This window comes from Actinia tenebrosa, unplaced genomic scaffold, assembly GCF_029948245.1.
Source record: "Actinia tenebrosa isolate PJP-AT-01 unplaced genomic scaffold, QUT_ActTen_1.0 PGA_scaffold16__25_contigs__length_10494907, whole genome shotgun sequence".
Taxonomy (NCBI): Eukaryota; Metazoa; Cnidaria; class Anthozoa; order Actiniaria; family Actiniidae; genus Actinia; species Actinia tenebrosa.
The window spans coordinates 9,111,548-9,133,922 of record NW_028292576.1 but is presented as its reverse complement, the minus strand read 5'-3'; the positions used below and the strand labels follow the sequence as shown (position 1 = coordinate 9,133,922).

Genomic DNA, 22,375 nt, shown 5'->3' with positions numbered 1-22,375 from the left:
TGGTTAGCAAGCCAGTAAAGTGATGCACTAAACTCTCATAGAAGAAGATCAAATCTTTATTTTTTCAAGATATTCCTTCATTTTTTCCTCAAAATCCACGCAATCAGGGTAAGTTTATTCATTATCTTTTCTCTTCGAAGAACAATGTATGAAACTAATTCACCACGAGCGAAAAACCACTCGAGTGTTTAATCACAAATGGACCCCTAGACTCGCAAGAGCTTATAAAAATGTAGTTTTAATCTGTACCGAAAGTTTCGTGTTAAAGACCAGATCCTGGTATAATATTTTAGCTTGAGTTTACAGCTATTTTAGGCTATTAGTTATAAAAAATACTACGAAGCATCGAGTCTCTTTGAAGTATATAATTTTGTGAGCATTATAACTCTTCCGGTATAAAGCTGACCATGCGTGCTGTCTACCACTGAATGTTCTTTCAAATGAACCATTTAGCTTGATTTTATTTCATTTGATATGCTCGTAATTTTAATAGCCTAAAGGAACTGCCTTGAGAATGAACCAAGTGTTTCAATGAGAAATATGCAAAGTAAACTATAGTAGAGTTAACGAATTCCATATGGTTTTGCGTGGTATGTCCTCTTATTTACCACGATATGACGTCAAAAGTAGGTCAAAATGTCATATAGCCATAGTTCTATAATCTTTGTGCCTATGAGTGCTGATAGCCATAGGTTAGGCTTACTCTAGTTTGCACTATGAAATGAATCAAAATACTATTAAATTGAATATTTTTGTAAATATTTTATACTTTATTTTTGTAAATATTTTATATTTTGTATTGCATCGTCTTATTGTAAATATCATATTTTTCAAACCTTGTGGTTTGCTATTGATATGCTAATAGACTATTATTATTATTAATGAATATATAATGATTATACCTTTGAGAGAAGCATCTTTTTGTTCCCCTAGCTTACCAGGCTCAAAATGACGGCTGGCCAGTCACTGGTCATGATGACCAGCCAATTTAGTTTTAGCTTGGTTATGCCTATTTTCTAGTTCAACTATTTGAGATGGCTGAGATTTTAATAGTTGATGATTTGAAAATAGCAGAAACCAAATGAGAAGCAACCCAAAAGCACATTAGGCCTAGGGTTAACGTCGAACTTTCCATGCACCGAACTTAATTACATCAAAGAATGCTGCCTCATTAATATCACCTGATATCCATTGTTATGAATGAGTTCGGTGCATGGAAAGTTTGATGTTTGCCCTAGGTCTTATTTCCATTGACAAAATGATTATGGATTTACTTCTTTACATTCTAAAACAAGAACCCCACCTTATTCCAAGAAAGATCATTTGACTGACAGTGTTTATGACCCTAATATTTGCTGTCTTTAGATTGTGGTTTTTGCTTCTGGAATCCAAGAAAATGGATTCAGATGATATCAAATGGAAAAGTGTTCAAACTACCTCAAGGGAAATATTGCATTACAGTAACAAGATTACTGGCCAGCAGAAGTGGACTAATAAAAATTGTTATGTAAGTATCTAATTTTATTTATTTATTAAAACTGCAGGCTGGTTCTGCACAATAAGACATATTAAGGTCCCTTTTAAGGTACATGTACATTTTATGTACTTATTGACTGAGTGGGAGGGCCGTACGGGAAAATATTTGGCTCGAGGTGATGCCGTACGGACAGAGCACAGTGAGGTCCATACAAATGAGCGAGAGCCAAATATTTTCCTGTATGGCCCGACCTAACTCAGTCAATAAGCATTTTATCATAATATATTATATTATGTGACCCTCACGAAAAGAAAAATAATTAAAATAAAAGAAAGAAAGACAAAATAAATAAAAGCTACAAAAGGGAAAGGGTGCGGATTTGAGCAGGGCCGTATGGATTTGTACGGCCCTGCTCGCTCAAAGCCGTATGGCCCTGCTCATGCCATTTTCCCTAAGGTTTTCCTAAGAGCACGCGCCCAGGCAGATACGGGTCATATGATAATATCACTTACCAACCCTCTTGAAATTCCTATACACATCCAGACACTCATGAGGGTTGTCACTGCCAGGGCTTCTTTACTTCCTCATTAGTTTCTTTAACTTCCTTCCAATGCATGGTGCATTAAGGTAGTGAAGATATGGGACCACCATTTCACTTCAATGGCATTCAGAGCCACATGAAGATCTAATCAGTAGATGTTTTTACATGATCTCCTGCACAAAGATCTGATGCTTAACCAACTGAGCCAACCTAGTGGTGGTTATAGAACTAAGAAATTAGCTAGTCACTGCATGTACATACGATTACGGATCGCATTAACTGAATAATAGACCTCCTTGGCTTGGGCAAAATTTTCCCCCATCTCAGACCATGTGTCATTCCCTAGGGTATTTTTTGTTGGCAATGTTTTTTTTTGGTAGCTTGCAAATCCATAATTTTAAGATGAAAAATGATACCTCAGTTTTGCACATTTTCTTGAATTCAATTGGCTAATAATTTTTATCAGATCAGCTAGTGCATGTGAATTGGTTTGTTTAAAACAGCTGTAGTTCTCTTGAGGCTCTAGCTACCTATTTCTTCACTCAGCAGCAATCAACCATTAAGGACCACGTCAAACATGAACTTCACATGAGCTTTATGTAATTTGTAATTTGTATTAAGCCTGAAGTCTTAATATGATATGGGAGGGCTTTTTGTAGTGATATCTTTTATCATAAATTTAAAATAATTACAATCGATAATTAATGTTATTTATTGTTTGCTCTTACTTTAGTGTTCAAAGCCAAAGGATCCATTACAACCTACCTTGCCTTGCTGTTACAAAATGCCTTCTATGACTCTTAAATCAACTGGAAAAGGTAACATTACTACTGTTTTCATTGCTACGCACTGATTGAGACAACAGTTACAACATAGAACTAGGACAATGAACTTTTGTCAATCAAATAAATGAAACCCTGAAATGACCTCTGGGCTAATCTACTGTAAGTCAGTGCATGGCTAATTAACTCACAGGTTGAACTTTATTAGCAAAAGAAAATATAGCATATTTAGTTTTGCTAGCATATTTGGTTTTGCCAAAGAACACAGAGAAAAACCGTTGAATCAAGGGAGAAACATGACAAACTCTACTCTATTCTTAGTCAATGAATCAAACCAGAGAATCAGGAGGGGAGTGGACTACTGCTACATGTATGGCACCCTTGATTCCTCAACACGTCCTGAACTACCTATTGTACATGCAAGGCTATCCAGCCATACATGTACATGGTTGTTGTGTTAAACCAAATTTTTGTGAAAAAATTTAGCCTATGTAGCATGTGCTTTGGGGAGGTGGGAGGGGAGGAGGGGGCTACGCAGGATAGAAACAATAATTGAGTTAAACATTTATACTGACAACATGAACTACAGTACTTTTGTTCTTTTCTCAGTCTCTGTAATGTGAATGTTGGTTGAGCTTGGAACATTTGAAGTTTTATTAATTAGGTACTGAATAATAGCTTATGGTTATGACGTCATATACTGTAGTCAAGTTATCAAGGTTGTATTACATTATTTTTAGTCAGCTTTAAAATTAATGTTGGTTAATCAAAAAGGATGATCCTACTGGAAAGATGACATTGAATTGATACTAGATTCAGAAAACTAACCAATAAAAAATAATTCATGTGCAATTTGCCGACATAGCAATGAAAAGCACCAACCTTGTATGGCGTCTTAATTATGAGTTTTTATTCAGTAAGTAATAAATAAAACTTCAAACGTTCCTATTCAACCAACATTCACAGTACAGAAACTGAGAAGTGGAGAGAAGTAGTTCATGTTGCACACTGAAATTATGACTTTGTATCATTTTAGAGACTAATACACATTAATACACCTCAAATCCATTGATTTCTTTTGTGCTATTTGACAATTACACGTTACTGGTATGTTTTATTTTATGGGTTAAATGCCTTCATTCTAAATGCTTTTAAAAAAACATTTGTTTTTGCAGAATGGGCAGAACACAGTTATGCTAGAAGAAAAACCCAGCCCTCGTTATCAAAGAAACTTTATTGTTTGGGTGACATCGTCAATGAAGTTCAGAAGTCTTTTCTCACCAAGGGACATGCAAAACACAAAAAAAGAAAAGAAGACGTCACTTTGGATTTCAAAGATCTCATTACTACTGAAGACCCCAAGAGTGACGTCAGAATCATCAAGGCTTCCCGAAATGACCAGACTACTGAACTGTCCAAAAATGCCGTCATTTTAGTAAAAGATTCCCAAAACGACGTTAATGTTAGTAAGCATTCCAATAATGACGTAGAAGTTACCAATAATTCAAAAATTGACAACGATTTTGTAAAAGTTTTCAAAGACGACGTCAATGTTACAATGGATACCAAAACTGATGACGGTAGTTTCACATATATAAAGGACACGAAAAATGACATCACTACGAAGGATAATTCCATTAGTGACGTCAGTGTTTCTAAAGATCCTTCACTTCTTGCCAAAGATTATTTAATTGCCACTAAGAACACAAAACATGACGTCACTGGTAGTGATAATTATTTCAGTTATGGCGTCACTGTTGCCAAGCATCCAATTGATGTTATTGTCACTGCGGATATGAAAAAGGAAGTCAGTGAGGATAAAGATTCTGATTTCAATAATGACGTCACTGTTAAGAATGACACTAGGAATAAGGAAAATGGTTTCAATAATGACGTCACTGTTGTCAAGGACCTTAAAGATGATATTGTTGCTACGGATAAGGAAAACGACGTCAGTGAGGCTAAAGATTCGAATGACTTTGTTTCAAAAGAACCAAGTAAAATGAAAGAGAAAGTCACCATACAAAAGAGGGGTTTAAAAAGAAAGAGAGAAGCCAGCGATAACATCAATGGTTATAAAGGAAGACTGCGAGTTCGTCGAAATAAGATAGAAAGAACAATTCGTAGAAAATACAGAAGAAGAAGAACTTTGAAAAGTGAGGCTGTTTCAAGTGAATCCGTTCAGCCTAAAACTGTTGATACTCCTAAAAATCCATCCAAGAAGAAGAAGTTGGAAGTGGACAACAAAGTATTGCAAGCAGACTATGATTTAATTGAACAAAGTATCGTTGAAATTGACCGCTACACTTCTGGTTATTCAGTTAAACTTAACAAACCCAGTTTTGATTTGGGAAGTCAACGCCTAAATATCGAAGGGAGTGTGCCTGGAACGTCCAACGCGATTCCAGGAAGAATTGAAATTCAAGGAAGGATTGAAAACCCTTCTACAACCCTAAGCTCCACGAATCATGATCTCAGAACAACATCGGGAAAAAAACACAATGAAGCATCAGAACTTCTTGTTGATGTGAGTCATGTTCGATTTATTGACGAACAATTCATTCAAATGAACATACCATTCCAAAGTTTAGTAGCTGAAGTTAACGGCAAAAAGAGTAGAAAGTCGAAAACGATTGGTAGTGTAGAGAAGAAAAATCCAGTCTCTAGGAGAAAGCGCCAAAAACTATTACCTAGAATTGCGTCTTCAGAACTCTCTTCAAATAGCCCAGGTGTTACCCAAAATAGTAGAGTTTCTGCTTCGAGCAGTTGTATCACCGTCTCTTCAGTCACACCAAGTTTATCTTCGCTCAAAAGTGTGTCAGAAACTGGCAGAGAATCCATTCAAGCCATGTCTCAGGTAAACAACACAGAAGAGTCAAACTCGAAGACTTTGTCTTCATCAAACTTGACAAATACTAACCAGTCTCCCTCAAAGTCTCGCAAATGGAATTTTCCGCCGAATAGAAACCGAAGTCAAAGATCATTGAACGAAATTGTCAACTGTATGAATAGCCCGAACAAGGTCGAGGTACCAATTTCGTCGACCTTGCCCGTGACGAGCTGGTTAACGATCTTTTCAAAAGAGGCGAAAAAGGTTAAGAAATCTAACCGAGATATCGACGAGAATGACTTAAGCGACAATGGAACTTCCTTGAACAATGAGCAATTAGGTGGACCTAGTTGTGCGACTGATAATCATGGAGCTTATTGTCCAGAATCTGAACCTTCCGTATTTGGTCACATTGAGAATGTTTTCAGTCTAACTTGCATGCAGCAGACGCCAAGTGTAGAATCTGTTCAGCAAGCTGGTTCCAATTCCAGGTCAAGTGTTAAACATAATTCAAAAAGAACTGGTTCTCCAAAAGAAGAGGCCGGTGGAAAAACCAAAAATACTTGTGAAGCTGGGGCAAATACGATAGAGGCAAAGCAGTTATTCCAGACACCGGAGCAAGCGAGAAATGTTACCGAAGTTCCAGCTTGTTATGTTGATCTGTCTTGGCGAATTGTCACTTCAAATGACGGGCATTCATCGTCTCTTAGTAACTTCTTCAAGCTCGTTCCAGTAACTATTGCACGAGGTCCAAGTGGTACAGTGGATGGACAGGAACCCACGTCTTTTCTTGGTGTACCTATACACGGAGGTCCAGCTGTCATCGCTAAGATCTTGAACACTTCTGTTGCTCAGAACTGCAATGAAATTTTTTCCATAAGGCGCAGACCGAATATTGAAACTGCTGGGACTTACATCAAAAAGTCGACTCTGTCTTTCGTTTGGGATAATGATGCTGTTCTTGTCAACTCTGAGTCGCTAAAAGCAGGGAATTTGTCTGGAAAAGATGTGAAACCAAGGCCTCCGATATGGATGGATAATTGTAATAGAGTGTCGATAGTTCTGCCAAAACCATTACGACTGCCAGCGGCCGGAAATGTTATTTATTTAGGCGACTTTAACGTGAGAGTCAATTATGTCGAATTTGTAGTTACTCACTCTGTGGTGGTAACGAAATCACCTCGGCCAAGTCTGACAGTCCCTTCAGGAACTCCGTTAAATTCTACTTCGACTTTTAGTCAAGCTATAAGGTGTCTTTCACCTGGGAAGGCAAAGAAAGTTGTGCAAGCAGCAAAGAAAGTTGCTTTGGACAGAAAGGCACAGAAAGGTGACATTACGACTTTCCAAAAGTGTGTTTTTTGTGGAACTGAATTGATGTGCCAGAGAGATGTGAAGATGCATCGAAAATTGCATACTTCTTTTGCGGGGACCAAGTGTAGTGAATGCAATAGACGCTTTGAAAATGGCGGTCGGTTGTCTGTCCACCTCAATAGTCACAAGTGCCACTGGCTTCACGTCTGTGCTATATGTAAAAGTCCATACGGAACTCCGAAGTTTCTAACCCCCGTGGATCTCGCCAAGGATTATTACAAGATGTGTCTTCCTTGTCGTCGAAAGGAATTGAAGTGCAAAAAGTGCACTGAGAGGTTGTTGACATTTGAAGATCTTAAACTTCACTTGAAAGAGAAGCATGGCCTCAACTGTCCAATTTGCAAACTCAGTTTTTTCTTTAAGCGAGATCTAATCAAACACATGAATATCCAGCATGGTATAATATCGCCGTCTGCTAGCACCACTAGGTCGTGATTTAAATCCAATTACTTTTTCATATGCACCTGTTAATTTTACACTGGAGAATTTTCTGACGCCTTAGGGGAGATCGTCAAAAAGAGGAGTGAACCCTATGTTTATTTTCATTAGTATTCAAAATTGACTTGCATCTGCTTAGTATTATTGATGGATGCATTAGGTGAACAAGATGTATTTTGACCTCATTCCCATTCTCAGAAAGGATAATCATAGCTTCTTCTTGTAATTGAAGATCTATTTTCTAATTCTTCGTTTGCACGTGACGTCATAGAGCAAGAAAATAACAACTTAAAATTAATTATGAATGCTATAAACTCGATTCTTCGATATGTTTTGGAGAACTATGATGTGACTAAGTGTAGAAAATTTCAGATCGTTTCATCGTTTTGTTTCCGAGTTGTGCAAATTTGATTTTCTTCATGTAATTCTGACACTTCTTACGGGTCTGAAAAGTCATAAAAATGAAAAAGAAATCGCTAAATGAAATATTTTTATTGTTTTAAATGTCTTAAGTTCGACTTATGTATGTCTAAAGTGAGTTTGATATTGTTGCCTGCGTGAAATATTTTTTTAAATTTGGCCTCCATTGCTGGTGGACCAAATTAGTCCACCAGTGAGTTTTCGCCATATATTTACACTATAAAATCGGAAACTTCATTCGAACATAGCTCGTTTCAGAAATGCTCTAATGCTCCAATTTTTAGCTCAAAGTTTCATTATTGGTGGCTCTGCATGGTCATTAGGATTGTTTTTTGATTGGAACCGAAAAATATCCTGGCACCAGCAATAACCACGTGGTTGCAAACGAAGAATTTGATGTATTATTATTATTATTCAATTGGGGTGTAAAGATACCAAAAAATTTGTTTCTTTTTTCTCAAATTTGTGATATTTTCCTGAAAGATTGCTTCCAAGAAGCAAACAAATGTTATTTGTTAGGCCATCTAAGTGCTGCATATTGATTGCCTGATACAAACCGGAAATATAGACCAAGACCGGAAGTAGACTTAAATTTAAGTGTTGAGAATGCTGACATTGTTGTTATACTATTGAATTATAATTATAGTCCATAGATTATTAGTAAACTTTGATTACTATAAAGACCCCTTCCTTCATTAGTCATATACTTTATTTACACGCACATATATATATATATATACACTCGATTGCAGAAACGTTGTAGTATACATTTATACATTTATACAAATACCTAATGAGATGCATATTGCCATTTTTACTTTTTTAACCCTCAAAACCAATTGATTTATAATCTGTAGGATATAAAACACAAGAATAAAATATTTTAATGTTCATTGAATGAAACAAATAATAAATAAAGCGAGTTTTCTGTTTTGCATATCATTAAATATACTGAATAAATTAGGTATTTGTATAAATGTATACTACAACCTTTCTGCAATCAAGTGTATATATATATGTATATATATATTATATAGGTCCAAGTTATAATAATACTTTTTTTAACCAAAGTATGTTCTTATCATATAAAAGACTTGATGATAACAGTATTAAAAATATTACACATTGAAGTTATTCCATGTAGGGTGCTTCGATATTTGGGTTTCCTGTGTTTAGTGTTGGCCATTGAACACAACTCTTTAAAAACTATTGTTTTTATTAATAAACGAACAAAGAATCAAAAATTATGTTTTGTATTTTCATTTCAAACTTGCGAGTTTAGTATCCCCGCTGAAATATATGATCATATACTTTATTTATCAATAGTTTGAATGTGTGATGGCTCAGTGGTCTAGTGGTATGATTCTCGCTTTGGGTGCGAGAGGCCACGGGTTCGATTCCCGTCTGAGCCCCATTTTTTAAAAATTGATTTTCCTAATCAAGCTTTTAACTGTGCAAGTCTAACATTCTAGGACAAAATGGACAAAATGGAAAGTTAAGCTTTAATATCAGTAAGGGATGATATATTTTTATTTGTGTTTTTTTAATATTATGATCTATTCAATATATTTTTAAATAACTTGGTAACTTTTGTATTTACAAATGGCTTATTAGTAAGTAATATGCAAAATATGTAGTGACTATATTGGTTCCAAAATTTGAGTTTCAGCAGAATAATTACTAGTACGAGGTTTGGATTTAAAAATTTTGAATTAAAAACAAAGGAAGCCCAAACATTGCTTTTTTGGTGTGTGTGAAAGTATGGAGAAAAAGTCAGAATGTAATGGTCAAAATATAATAAAATTGAAGAGATTGTATTAGCTCATTTTATTCTAGTTTTCTAAATCTAGGTCACCTAATAAATATTTTTGCAGCCAAATGTTTCCTTGGGCCTTCGAAATGAAAAGTGTACTAAAAATACTGAAATTTATGGAAATACTGAGTTTTGGTAACAATGAATATTGTCGTGTTTTATTAGTGAAAGGAAAGGAAATTGTTAACGTCTTCCATTGAAAGAGGAAAAATATAGGAAGATAAAGATGAAAAAAAAAAGGGCTCAGACGGGAATCGAACCCGTGACCTCTCGCACCCGAAGCGAGAATCATACCACTAGACCACTGAGCCAACGCTCACCATTCAAAGGTCAAAAAAGTATAGTGATTTGTTTTGGCTCTCTTTACGCTTCATTGATGTCACATGGTAAGACGAGGACAAGTTGTGAGGTTTGTCTTCATTGTGTTTTGACTATTTTTGTTACTTTTAAAGTCACGTCTGTATTATTTTACATTAATCACTGTTAATGCAAGCTTTGTTTAAAAATCTTCTGGCAAAATCTTGCAGATTTTTTGGTAATTTTTTAGTGTTAAACGTGCACCAATTTTTGTTAGTAGGTTTTCAAGATGGCGTCTTGTGTCAAACATCATGTTTGTACTGTATGGAGAGGGAATATGAATATGGGGACGAAAGTTCTGTTTTCTTCGTCAGTCACAAAATTTGTCTCAAGTTTTATAAAATGTATGTGTTTATATTGTGACAAATAAACTAATATAAACTAAACTAATTTGTTATTTTCACATTTAGATGCTCCTATCAAGCTCATCTTCTAATTTTCAAATACACCTTGAAAAAACTCCAGACTACCCCTGGTTCCAAAGGTATCTCATAAAAATATATTAATTTTATAGAAGATAATTGAGGTGAGGGGGAGAGGGGGAGGGAGGTGGGGTTGCAGAAATTTATGTTGCACAATATCTTTTGCTTTCCTATCAGCCCCAGAAATAAAAATTAAAAATTAAAAATTTTCACTAAACTCAGCTCCCCCACCTTGCCATACAATGTCACTATTGAGCCCCCCCCCCCCCCCCCAATCGAAAAACTGCTCCTCTGTCCCTGTAGACTGATGCTTAAAACAAGTGATGATTTAAGTGCATTGGGATAATGTATAGGGAGGAATACCGTCAATACCCTGATCTTGAGATAAAAGTAAATGATCAATTAATTATCATGCTCTACTTTTTTGATTGGATAAAAGTTTCTGCTGTGTGGGGGAGGGGGTGAAACAGAGGTTAGGGGTCTTGGTAAATTGGAATTAGTATAGGAAATGATCGTGCGATTTTTTGTTTATAGTTCACTCAACAAAATTTCAGTAAAAAGTGCGAAGCGACGCTGTTTATCTTTGTCTATTTGTCAGCCAATTTTCAGTCCATCGTGCAACTGAAATTCATAAAAAAGATTAGTTCTTATGGCTTTAAAATTTTATTTATATGTTTTTTAAGTACAAAATGATAGAAAATAATTGTTTTAACATTGTTTTGGCCGTGTTTCCATAGCTACTTAATTCGGTGCTCCTACGGAGTACAATTATTAACGCTATAATTGTACTCCTCTTGACCAATCAGAGTCGAGTAATTTTGTTGAGTGTACTATAAATCAAGTAAGGTTTTTGCAGAGGGAAGAAAACTGGAAGACCCAGACAAAAATCCTTTCATCAAGGGATATAGCCTCAAAAAATAATTTTTACTTATGTGTGTATCACAGTATTTTATTTGTGGTCCTCTGTAGAGTAGTTTTTGTCTGACTGTGAAAAGCTTGCTGAGCGTAAACGCAGTCATGCATGGCAAGGTATTTGCAAGACCAATCACATTGCACAAGAATTTATTCTTCATCCAATCAAATACCAGAGACACAAATTGTGTAGGGAACAGTCCAGGGGGGTGCACTTCCTTGACTGTAATATTGTCCTTGACTGTAATTTGGCTTAGGAGGATTGAGTAACTAGTCTAATGTCCCCACAGGAGGGGGCTCATTATCTATTGTGTTGATGGTATATTGTCTTGTAACAAAAGATCTGATAATGTCCCCTCCAGCCACACATGAAATTGTAGTATATAAACCCAAATCACGTCAATAACTAGTTTATTATAGCTGATTGATAGTCCTGAGTTTGTAAAATTTTGATTCATTATTTTTATTCTAGGTTTGAGTCATGCTTGTGGCTTGCAAAACCTTGTTAGTAGTTTATTAAACTATTGAATGATGGAAAATGGGCCTTGCATGGTACTTAATTAAACTCTCGGTCTTGAACCATATCTTCTCACCCAGCTGACTTAAGTCTCAAATGATGGACATACATGAACAAAGACAGTTCTTATGTTCTAAGGTATATAATAGTATTCCTAGCTCATTTATGTAAATGTCTAATTTAATACTATACCTGACGTCATCGTCAATTTTATACTGTACCTGAAATCATCTGCTCTCCACAATTAACAACTCTTGAATGGTTTAATTGTAGCTTTGGGATATTATATCTGATCTATACTGATGGTTAATATTGGCTCATTGCTGCTCCAGGGTCAATGCCTTCACTGACTATACATCTCATTTAGATATTAACTTTCTATGGGAATCTGATATGAAGAATAAGAAAATAATATTTTAAAATATTTCAGAATTCTTTCTGTCATATCATGCTTTTTAGAAAGAGTTATTTTCATGACAGTTTTGGAAGTCAATGGAAGTTGAGCACTACATGAACTATATATCTACTTTGGTCATGCATGCACTGGAGTCAGTGGCAGTTCCATGGGTGGTCCCATGAGTTTGAGAAATCTTGTAAAGCTGGTTTATGCTCAGTAGAATGAAATCAAAACCAGTTTGTGATGCAGATCATGCCAGACTTTTCTGTGTGGTGGCCATTTTGGAATTCCTCTTCAAACTTTTTTGTTTCTGGAATCATCATCCTGATCAGTGGCAGTTCCATGGGTGGTCCCATGAGTTTGTGAAATCTTGTGAAGCTGGTTTATGCTCAGTAGAATGAAATCAAAACCAGTTTGTGATGCAGATCATGCCAGAATTTTCTGTGTGGTGGCCATTTTGGAATTCCTCTTCAAACCTTTTTGTTTTCTATTCTTGCCTGCTACTTCCAAAGGTGGATCCGGGGGGGGGGGGTTAAAGGGGGGCTGAAGCCCCCCCTTCAGCAGAAAAAAACGATACTTTTTTATATTGTTTTCTGTTGTGTTGACAGAAGAAACTCAATTAGCCCCCCCCTAAAATTTTGGCTGGATCCGCCCTTGACTTCCATGAGACATTTGGGTTGGGGGTAGCTGTATTTATTGGACTATATTATACTATTATTATTGCCTGATATCCTGATATTTTATCAATCTCAGCTGTCCTTGGAGAATTATCTATTAAAGTCAAAACAATATTAAATAAGTAGTACTCCATAATTATTATTCATAGCCCTTGACTTATCCAGTATCAAACATTAAATAAAGGAATAGATTTAAAAAATTGTCAAAATAATAACGGGAAAGCATTAATATAAAAGCTTGAATGCTATTTCTTGTTTCTTGCCTGGCCTAGCTTCTAGAAATGCCCCACCAAAACGTCGTGTTTTTAGTTCTAAATCTTTGTTTATTGAAATGTTAATGTGAAAGAATTAACTTGGAGGCAGATATTTTTTTTCTAATTTACCCCTGAATACAAAATATTTTGAAATAAAACTTACATCGAGAGAAAGAGAAATTAATTAGAACTAAGTGAAAGAAAAAAAGAAAATTTTTCAAAGTAATTGTTTTCGTGGAAAAAAATCATATTTCTTGTCTAAGATTTTCTTGGAAGCAGCATTAAGATAAACAACGTTCTACCTCTCGGATTTGTCTAGTTTTTTTTTTACGATTTTTCCACCCATAGTTTGCTTAATCAAGGTTAATTAGAGTCAAGGATCCCTCTGTCAAAAGGGGCATGACACCATTGAACTTCGAAAGTATTGGTGTCGAAGTGAAGAAATGTTATCACCATAACTAATGAATATTTGATGCTGCAAGACTTAGAAATGCTTGCAAATTTTGTCCTCCGAAAAATTTGCAGAATAAAATTTTAATTTTCTTAGCCAAGAAAAAAAAATTGGATTTTGGGTCACGCCCAAAATTGTTGAAAATAAATTCCCTCGATTCTACCATTGATCACGAAGATTTTTGTTTTTGGCGTAATTTTAGCAAAGCACTGTCAAAAGTGGTGAACCGTTACAACTGGTCTAATCCAGTTGAAGGACCTGCAGATAACGAAAAAATCATTAAAAATATTTTCATTTGAATATGTTTAAAAAGATTATAAGTAAGTACTTTTGGAATGAAATCTTCTAGTCGATGTTTTCCCAAACGAAAACGCAGTCAATTCCGTTTCGAGTATTTGTTCTTTTTCTTTTTGTTTTATTCGTGTGTGGAAGAAATTTTAGTCGTGTGAACAGGGTCGCCACTCCGAGAACAATGTGACGGGTACCCTGTTGCATGGATCATTGGATTGGAATGTGTGGTGCCATGAAATAAGACTTGTTGAGTAACCACGTCCATCAAGAAACAACAATCTTCTCTGTCAACTTAGGAAAGTCACTCCGAACTTTCTTGAATTTTTAAGGGAGTTTTTCGGACAAACAGGTAAGCCATTTACTTTTAAAACCATCTTTATTCCCCTTATTGTTATTAACGAAATCCTGTTAAAAGTTACGAAAGGTTTCACTCGATATTTGAAGTTTAATTAGCAGTAGATAAGTAGAGAATATCTAATGGACCCATTGTCTTAGATCGATCAAATCAGTGCCAAAAGTGAAAATTTGGACAAAAATATCTAAAGAGGGGAATTTATTTGCCGAAGTCTCCCGTAAGGCACCAAAAAAAGTCTAGAAAAAAGGGCATTCAATTCAAACAGACAAAAGTAGCTTCCCAAAAGGTCCCGATTTTGATATTACTGGCTAGTGTCTGCTAGTGCGTTGAATTTCACTCAACCTGTACTTAATTTTTTCTAGGAAAGATGAAGAGTTTGTTGGTGGTTTTAGGACTCTTCATTGCAGGTAAGCTAACTAATGTAATTTAACTAATTTGTGTTTTCAATTCGTTACGGGGGGAAGTACTTCATAAAGGTGCTTAAGATTGTATCTTTGATTGAACTGTCAACTTCAGTGATAATTCTTTAACTCGGTTCTATGACTCAAATTTTACTGGTGACTTTTTTCTCTTCAAATTAAGCAAATTGCTGAAAAAGTATTTCAAGTTTACTACTACTCGTGTTTGAAATGAGTAATTGCACCACAAAGTCGTCTTTCTTGAAACGGGAATTACCGTCATGGACTGTGAACAAAAAATTTCAAAATTTCTTTTTTACTGAACCTTTTCGATAATTTCTCGTCACTCGGTGTCATGAGTCTCAAACGCACCAGAACTAATTGTTCGTGAAGTAAAAATAAAATCTATCATTTTATTCAGTTCTTTTTCGTTGACCGTTTATTTATTTATTTTATTTTTTGTCACAAAATTTCGTCCTTTTCGGATGTTTTATAATTTATGTGGTTATATGTTTGCCGATTGTAAAGAACTTTCATCCCATTGCCATTGAAGTTTCAAACGTTGTGTATCACTTCATTTCTTTTATTCTACGTATTACTGAGATACTAGAGAGATTAAGCGATCACGTAAAGTCTGTCCTGTCACTGAGAGGGACGAGACAATCAATGTTTTTAAACGCAGGACCTGAAAGTAGCGCCACGCCTCTATTTAGATAACGTACGGTTGTTTTAAAACGATTCGCCGAACATTAGACTACAGAGTTGGATGACGTTCATTTCTATCTCAGTAAACGGTTTATCTAACTGTAACTACTTTACACTGAAGTATTTTGTCTGTTAGTTTGTTTAACTATATCGATTCATTTGTTACTTAAAGTTGAACAATAGATTTTGAATCAAAGTTCTCAGTAAATAGAGTGGCTGGTTTTTAGTGTTGCGGGTGGCGCGTTGTCCTAAAATCCATCCGCTCTCTATGATTAGCTAGAATATTCTTAATTCTTAAGTGGTTTTAAGCTTTTTTAGACCTTTTAAATCTATCCATCTCAATTTTCAGTTAAAATTTTGACCAACATTTAAAAGGGATTTTTGGAATATTACATTTATAAATAACAACTTTAAATGTGAATATAGATAAAGAGATGGTGCACCAAGAAAGCGCGCCAAACTCTATAGACACATTTCACGAGAATCAATTTTTTTGGTCTTGAAAATATTGATTGTTTTGTAAACCCAAATCTTTGGTACCACATGGTTAAACTTGGGCCATTGTTTAACTGACGACCTAGAGGTCGATCTTGCCCGCAGGTGGAAAACCAAGTCCAATGTTCTTCTCAGTGATTGTTAGTGCTTGGTGACCGGTTACACTACATATACCTTCATGACCTTCCTATTATGTCTGAGATACCTGTGTTTTATTAAGTCGCGGAGGATTGGGAAAGACATGTCTAAACCCGGCGCCTTCACATCCAGTCCCGTTGAGCTGCGCCACTGTTGTACTTGCGGTGGTCAATAGCGATAACATTTTTTTTTTATCAACTTTTTAATATGTCTTTTATGCTTTTGTTGCAGTTCAGGCAAATTCATCTAAAAGACAAAGTGTCCCCTCAGCAGTACCAGCTAGTGGCGCAGGGGGATTGCCTCCAGACAGTAAGTAATGGAAGAACTAAAGAAGAACTAAAGAACTAAACTATAGTTCGAGCAAATCTACTACCCATTCTGAGGTTGAGGGGGAAACGTGATTGAGTTGGCGTTGCAGTGCATCTTGGGTCTGTTTCAGGTTAGGGGACTAAATCGACGCCATCTTGGAATTATATCCCCTAAATAAGGCCAGAGATGCATTGCAATGCCAACTCGAGCCAGTCTTTTCCCTCAACCTTTGGATGGCTAATAAGTTCACAACGTCAATAGACGAAGGAAATTCGGATGATGAAGGATTTCTTTGATCGTTCTTATTTCTTTCTCTTATCTAGAGAGACTAGTATGTAAGCTCGAGTTCAACAAAACACACGGAGAGGTCGTAGGAGATTCATCAGGTTATTTAAACAACGGTTACCTAATGGCAGGTGCCATCCTTGTAAACTTCCAGCAAGGAAAATGCGGCAATGCAGCTTATACTTACTGTGGAGACATCCTCTTCCATGGAGACACCTTCCAAGGCAAGCCATACGTTGCTGTAACGGTTGCTGCTTGGATTAATCTTAAAGAAGTCGTCGGTAGCCACTCTATTTTTGATACTATCGGAAGCACGCATGCGTGTGGTCAGTACCACTTTGAAGTCAACAATGGTATGGTTAGATGGTTCCATAGAAACGAGAGTCAAATCACTATCTTCTCTAATACTGCCGAAGGCAACCTCGTTCAACAAGGTTAGTTTATCCTGCTTTTAGCCATCTGGACTACCTGTGGTGACACCTTTGGTTGTAGTTTATGGCGTTTCATTTACACAAATATTGGGGTATTTAATTATTGGCATTATTTCCCCTGAAAGTCGACTGTTTCTAGTCATGTATTATATGAATACCGGCTCCCATGTCCCTAAGGTCACTGAAGGGATTACCCTGGATAATATATAGAGGATATTACAAGGGCACGCGGAGATACGAATTTTATCTTTGAGTGTTGAGATTTTCAACACGAGAAGATAAAATTCCTATCTTCAAGCAGCCATGTAATATTCTGTTTATTATATAATTATCAATGAAGTATGTTTTGGCTTTTTCAGGTAATTCTTTCCGTGTATTTTTGAATAGCCATCGCAATGTTATTTTCACGTGTGAAGATATCAATTTTCGAAATAGAGAAAAATAGATATTTCATTGGCAATTATATAATAAAAATAGTTTCATCATCATCATCATCATGAGAAAAAGAAACGACATCCTCGTGACATCACAAGATTGTATCACAAAGCAAGGACCTTCCATTTTGGCTTTAAAGAGATGGCGAATGATTAGATAAATTATTCTAGAAAGATGTTTAATTAACTCCTTTTTTAATCGAGAGTTCAATTATTATGGACAACTGAGATGGCTTATGACTTCTTTCTTTGTTCGCAGACAAATGGACCCATGTTGCTGGAACCTACGATTCAGCCAGCGGAAAATCCAAGATCTACGTTAACGGTGTTCTCCGTAACATGACCATTGGCTCTGGTCTCCTGTCACGTGACTGGGTATCACGTGCTGGTATCGGTGACCACAAGGCTAACAGACCTCTAAAGGGATTCATCGATGACTTCAGAATCTATAACTACGCTTTGACTAAAGATGAAATCTCTGCTCTTGTCAAACAATGCGGACTCTTGCCTAAAGGTGAGAACTTTTTTGGACATCCTATTTGCCTTTGCAACGTGGCACGGAAAACTGATAACGGGTAGCATGCGCACTTAATTAATAAGGGGTCGGCTGTTTTAGGGCCTGTTATCTCATGAAATACAGATTTTAATGATTAAGAAAATTCGCGAACCATTTTTGGCAGTAGGGGTAAATTAAAATGAGACCATCATTCAATTGGCATACGGAAAATCGGTTTTGCTATAACGATTTGTATGATAAGATGCGCTGCATTTCAATGGCTTGTAATTTCTTGAGTCAATTTTTTCATTGCATTTCTTTTTTCTTTGGTAGCCCCAGCCCCAGCTAAGAAACCATTTGCTGATATCAGCGCCCCCGTCTATGGCGACACTCCCATTGATGCAGCTACTGCTGCAGATGACTACCTCCCACTCAAAACAGCAAGGCCTAACCGCAAAACTGCTGTAAACAGCGATTCCGTTGAAGAGGCAGTTCTAAAAAGATCCCACATGGCACACCATCATTAAGACTGATATCACGACGAAAACTGGAGAGCATTTTCGACCAATGACAATGCGTGTTAGAATGATAGTTTTACTTTCAACGAAAAGAGGGGGAGCAACCAAATGCTGCCAATCGTCATTGTATCAATGAGTTTGACCCTTTTTCGTAAAAAATATGTACATGTCAATTTAAAGACTATTGTAAATCAGTTTGTGTTTGTCATTAAATTGTAACTTGGGGAGGGAAGCGAGTGAATGCCTCGACTGATGCTTGGAATTAGCAGCAAACTGAGCATGCGTAGTGATGTGAAGATTATGACGTTATTCATACTTATAAGCTCTACACCATGTAAGCGATCCCACGCAGGTGGTCTTGAGCTAAATTGGCTAAATTAGCTCACTACCCAGTTTTAAATAAATTTAGCTGTATTTTTGTCATCCAAGAAGTTCACAAACGACGCGTTATCGATTAAAACGTTTGATTATCGATTACATTATTTGTAATGTAAATCAGTGTATAATGACTTACGTAGGGTGTTCTATATTCCATTATGAAAATAAAATATGGGAGTTGTATGTTTTGCTGTGTGTATCATATTTAAATTGTAATTGAAAAATAGACTTGTCCTTTCGACTGGAAAGCCAAAGATTTTTCAAACATTTTAGTTTTACATTTGTCATTAAAACTTTACTCAAATTTTGTCGTCACTGATTTTGATCTTATGTCGTGATTGGTTGATATTTAAAGCCGTTTGTGGATCGCTGTACAATGTGTTTTATCACTCTAAATTGGCTTTACGTACAAAACGGTAGTAAGACGAATTAAGAAAATAGTTAGTATTTGGAAATTAAAATAGTATTCAGTGAGTGCTCTGAATATTTATTATCTATTTATTAATTAGAAAGAAGAAGAGTATACATTATTTTTTATTAATTAATAAGAAGTCATAAAAACGGGACCTGAATTCCTTCCGGCTGTTTAATCTTCCATCTTATTTACGTTGCATTTGATTCTCAATACATTCAGTTTTCTGTTATTACTTCTGACACTATAACGTGCCTTAGCAACAGTAGGGCGTTCATAAACTATCCGCTTCGTCCTTTTTATGTAAATTACCTTTTGGAGAGAAATCCTTCCATCTCTTTTGATTTAAAGAAAAGAAAAATATCAATATGTTTATGGTTTAATATATTTTTGATAAATGAGACGGAGTACTTAATTTAAAATAAAAAACCGTCAAAGCTAAGTCAGGGTTTAGAACTATATGAAAAAATGAAAACTTATAAAGTACAAAGTTTGCTTTGAACAAGTACATCAAAATTTGGATATTAGGGTTTCTAAAAAGATTTGTATGAATATGTTCCCTATTTTCTGTATGATACTCAAAGAGCATATGAAAAATTGAATGTCTACGAAAAATACGGAAATATTGAGACGTGTTGACGAGGTGGCCGAGTGGTTAAGGCGTTGGGCTGCTAATCCAATGGGCTCTGCCCGCGTGGGTTCGAATCCCATCCTCGTCGAGTGATAACATTTTTCATTTTCCTATAACATTTTAATTCATACCACAATTTCATTCCTTCTTTTGATATTTATTAGAAGGGATTAACTATCTATTTATAGTTTTTTTTAAATCTCTAAACGGAAGGAACTATTCAATGGTTCATGGTTATACAAAATAAATGTTTTTTATGTTTTTTATAAACCAAAGATACTTTCCTGTCTTTCCATTTTATCCCATTTCCTTTTTGTCCCTTTTTTTCTTTTTTTCTTTTTCTGGATGTAGTTTTCATTTTCTTTCTTATATTGTAAAACTTTATATCTTTATATATGTCTTGATGGGCAACCTTTGTAGATTTAACTAAATAAAACTTCCACTGTTTCCCTTTGCATACTTCAAAGCATTGATCATTCAACTCTTTCAAGAGATGCTGTCGATGCTGTCATTTTGCTGTCAGGTACTTAGTCGCTCTCGGACTATATGGGCTGTCTCTTTTGTTTTCGTATCTCCTTGTAATTGGGGGATATGGACAAGAGAGTTGTCTAACAGACAAGAACTTGATTCAGTGTGGTACCCCTTGAAGTAATTAACTGATGATACTGCCAGAACACTCGACTGGCTCGGCTTCCGTCTATATATAACTCAGTCTTTGATTGGTCGATGTGCTATACCTCATTATTTTGATATTGTCCCAAACATGAAATCTATTCAAATAGAAATTTCATATTTTTGTAAACATACATTTAATCGTCATATTGCATGTTTCAAGGTTTCATTGTGCAATTTCATTATTTGTTAAGCTCAAAAACGCTTCATTGGCACTAATGGTTGCTATGGAAACAAATGGTTTGTTTTGTTCCTACATGAGTAATCTTTTTATTTTTTTATTTTTTTATTTTTTGGACACCGAATTGTTGTTCGTCGTAAATGCATGAACTAAATCATTTGTGTTACTTCGTTTTCACTCATATAGATGTGGCCACCTCTCGAAGCATTAAACTTTAAAGTGTTACCCGTCCGTTTTGAAGTCTTTCTTTGCTACCTGTCAAAGCATTTTTCGATCTTACTAAACTAATAACTATATTTTCATATTTAATTATTTCAAGTGAAGGCTCAGTGGTCTAGTGGTATGATTCTCGCTTTGGGTGCGAGAGGCCACGGGTTCGATTCCCGTCTGAGCCCGCGCACATGATTTTTTTTGGTCAAAGCATGGAACTCTTAAATGAGAGAACGTTTTTTCAAGTGCGTTAATCTTGGAATAGCTTTTTTTGTTAAATAAGTTATTTTTTTCAACGAAACTAAATAAATTTTATAAGTTTTGGTGTTGGTTTTGATGTTCTTTAGATCATATAGGCATGAGCTAAAACAATAAAGTTTCAACTTTGATCGATCAAGAAGTCAGTTTTTTTTCTCCCTCCATAAGTGAGATAGTTCCGTCCTTCTTAGAAATAGGGATCATTCTTGCCATTATTACTTCATCAATCATATTTCTGTAGGCTATTACAAACTAATTTTTGGGGATCATTGCCGTTTTTTTTGAAAAGATGGGGGGGAAAAACGATTCAATAACGTATTGTCTTGCTCCGCGCGTTCCTCATTCTTTATCAACCATTCCTAAAATTTTCATAATTGCCATATGCTTTATTTCGAACAAAAACCAGCTTTTCTGATTACAGCAGGGAGCCAATAATATTTTTGGCCTGTAAGGAACTTGGATTGTTAGTAAACAATACTAGTATGCTATTGGTTTAATCGAGAAAACAATTGATAATTGAATTGCTGTTAAATATAGTATTTGGCTATTTAGCTTTTGTGGTTGCCTCCGTGGCGCAATGGATTAGCGCGTTGGACTTCTAATTCAAAGGTTGTGGGTTCGAGTCCCACCGGAGGTGCTTTTTTTTTTACTTCTTTTCATTGCGACAGTAACTTTATTTATTTTCAAACATTTAATTAATAGCACTTTTTTTCATTTTTGTTTTCGTAAATCATTTAATTCTTTTAATTAAGGTTTACTTTTGCGTTATATATGCCTCAGATATGTTTAATTTACTTTTCTTTTGAGGGAATTGATTTGAATGCATCTAAATTAATGATTTTAACGTGAGATGAATACTTGAAGCGTTTTCATACGAATAAAGCAGACAATAAGATATAATAAGATTCGTAAAACTCTAAGAAAAGTCAAAATTGAACCACGTGTCGAGAATCTAAAACACAGGGATCCCAAACATGGAAAGTATGACGGCTTAACATAAAAAAATAACTTTTACTATCCATTGTATTGCTAACTCACGTCAAGGAATTGATATTTTTCTTTATTTTTCTTAGGATTCGAGTTTTTATCGGAATTTGTTTTTCAAAAGCATGTTTTCTT

The 22,375-nt window shown here is 35.5% G+C and overlaps 2 protein-coding genes, 1 long non-coding RNA gene and 5 other non-coding genes across 8 annotated transcripts; 7 read left to right on the top strand and 1 right to left on the bottom strand.

Annotated features, from left to right (window-relative positions):
* LOC116289447 (uncharacterized) lies at positions 1-8,540 on the top strand. Its single transcript, XM_031696387.2, has 4 exons — positions 1-108; positions 1,366-1,507; positions 2,752-2,836; positions 3,976-8,540. The coding sequence occupies exons 2-4, from the start codon at positions 1,397-1,399 to the stop codon at positions 7,434-7,436; spliced, it is 3,657 nt and encodes a 1,218-aa protein (XP_031552247.1). The 5' UTR covers positions 1-108; positions 1,366-1,396; the 3' UTR covers positions 7,437-8,540.
* Positions 8,541-9,199: 659 nt separating this feature from the next.
* Trnap-ugg (transfer RNA proline (anticodon UGG)) lies at positions 9,200-9,271 on the top strand. Its single transcript has one exon. It is a non-coding gene; the product is annotated as a tRNA-Pro (tRNA).
* A 640-nt stretch (positions 9,272-9,911) lies between these two features.
* Trnap-cgg (transfer RNA proline (anticodon CGG)) lies at positions 9,912-9,983 on the bottom strand. The gene has a single exon. It is a non-coding gene; the product is annotated as a tRNA-Pro (tRNA).
* A 77-nt stretch (positions 9,984-10,060) lies between these two features.
* LOC116289443 (uncharacterized) lies at positions 10,061-11,947 on the top strand. Its single transcript, XR_016119968.1, has 4 exons — positions 10,061-10,081; positions 10,250-10,373; positions 10,440-10,513; positions 11,836-11,947. It is a non-coding gene; the product is annotated as an uncharacterized LOC116289443 (long non-coding RNA).
* Positions 11,948-14,066: 2,119 nt separating this feature from the next.
* On the top strand, positions 14,067-19,075 carry LOC116289442 (uncharacterized). Its single transcript, XM_031696384.2, has 6 exons — positions 14,067-14,299; positions 14,668-14,712; positions 16,273-16,350; positions 16,674-17,069; positions 17,760-18,014; positions 18,330-19,075. Exons 2-6 carry the CDS (start codon positions 14,673-14,675, stop codon positions 18,521-18,523), a joined length of 963 nt encoding a protein of 320 aa, XP_031552244.1. The 5' UTR covers positions 14,067-14,299; positions 14,668-14,672; the 3' UTR covers positions 18,524-19,075.
* Positions 19,076-19,941: 866 nt separating this feature from the next.
* Trnas-gcu (transfer RNA serine (anticodon GCU)) lies at positions 19,942-20,023 on the top strand. Its single transcript has one exon. It is a non-coding gene; the product is annotated as a tRNA-Ser (tRNA).
* Positions 20,024-21,111: 1,088 nt separating this feature from the next.
* On the top strand, positions 21,112-21,183 carry Trnap-ugg (transfer RNA proline (anticodon UGG)). Its single transcript has one exon. It is a non-coding gene; the product is annotated as a tRNA-Pro (tRNA).
* Positions 21,184-21,819: 636 nt separating this feature from the next.
* On the top strand, positions 21,820-21,893 carry Trnar-ucu (transfer RNA arginine (anticodon UCU)). The gene has a single exon. It is a non-coding gene; the product is annotated as a tRNA-Arg (tRNA).
* The last annotated feature ends 482 nt before the right edge of the window (positions 21,894-22,375 follow it).

Coding starts and splice junctions, on each gene's coding strand:
- LOC116289442 (XM_031696384.2), top strand. CDS start 14,673: ATGAAGAGTTTGTTGGTGGTTTTAGGACTCTTCATTGCAG. Junction 14,713..16,272: donor TTTAGGACTCTTCATTGCAG/GTAAGCTAACTA, acceptor CTTTTGTTGCAG/TTCAGGCAAATTCATCTAAA. Junction 16,351..16,673: donor AGGGGGATTGCCTCCAGACA/GTAAGTAATGGA, acceptor TCTCTTATCTAG/AGAGACTAGTATGTAAGCTC.
- LOC116289447 (XM_031696387.2), top strand. CDS start 1,397: ATGGATTCAGATGATATCAAATGGAAAAGTGTTCAAACTACCTCAAGG. Junction 1,508..2,751: donor GGACTAATAAAAATTGTTAT/GTAAGTATCTAA, acceptor CTCTTACTTTAG/TGTTCAAAGCCAAAGGATCC. Junction 2,837..3,975: donor TCTTAAATCAACTGGAAAAG/GTAACATTACTA, acceptor TTGTTTTTGCAG/AATGGGCAGAACACAGTTAT.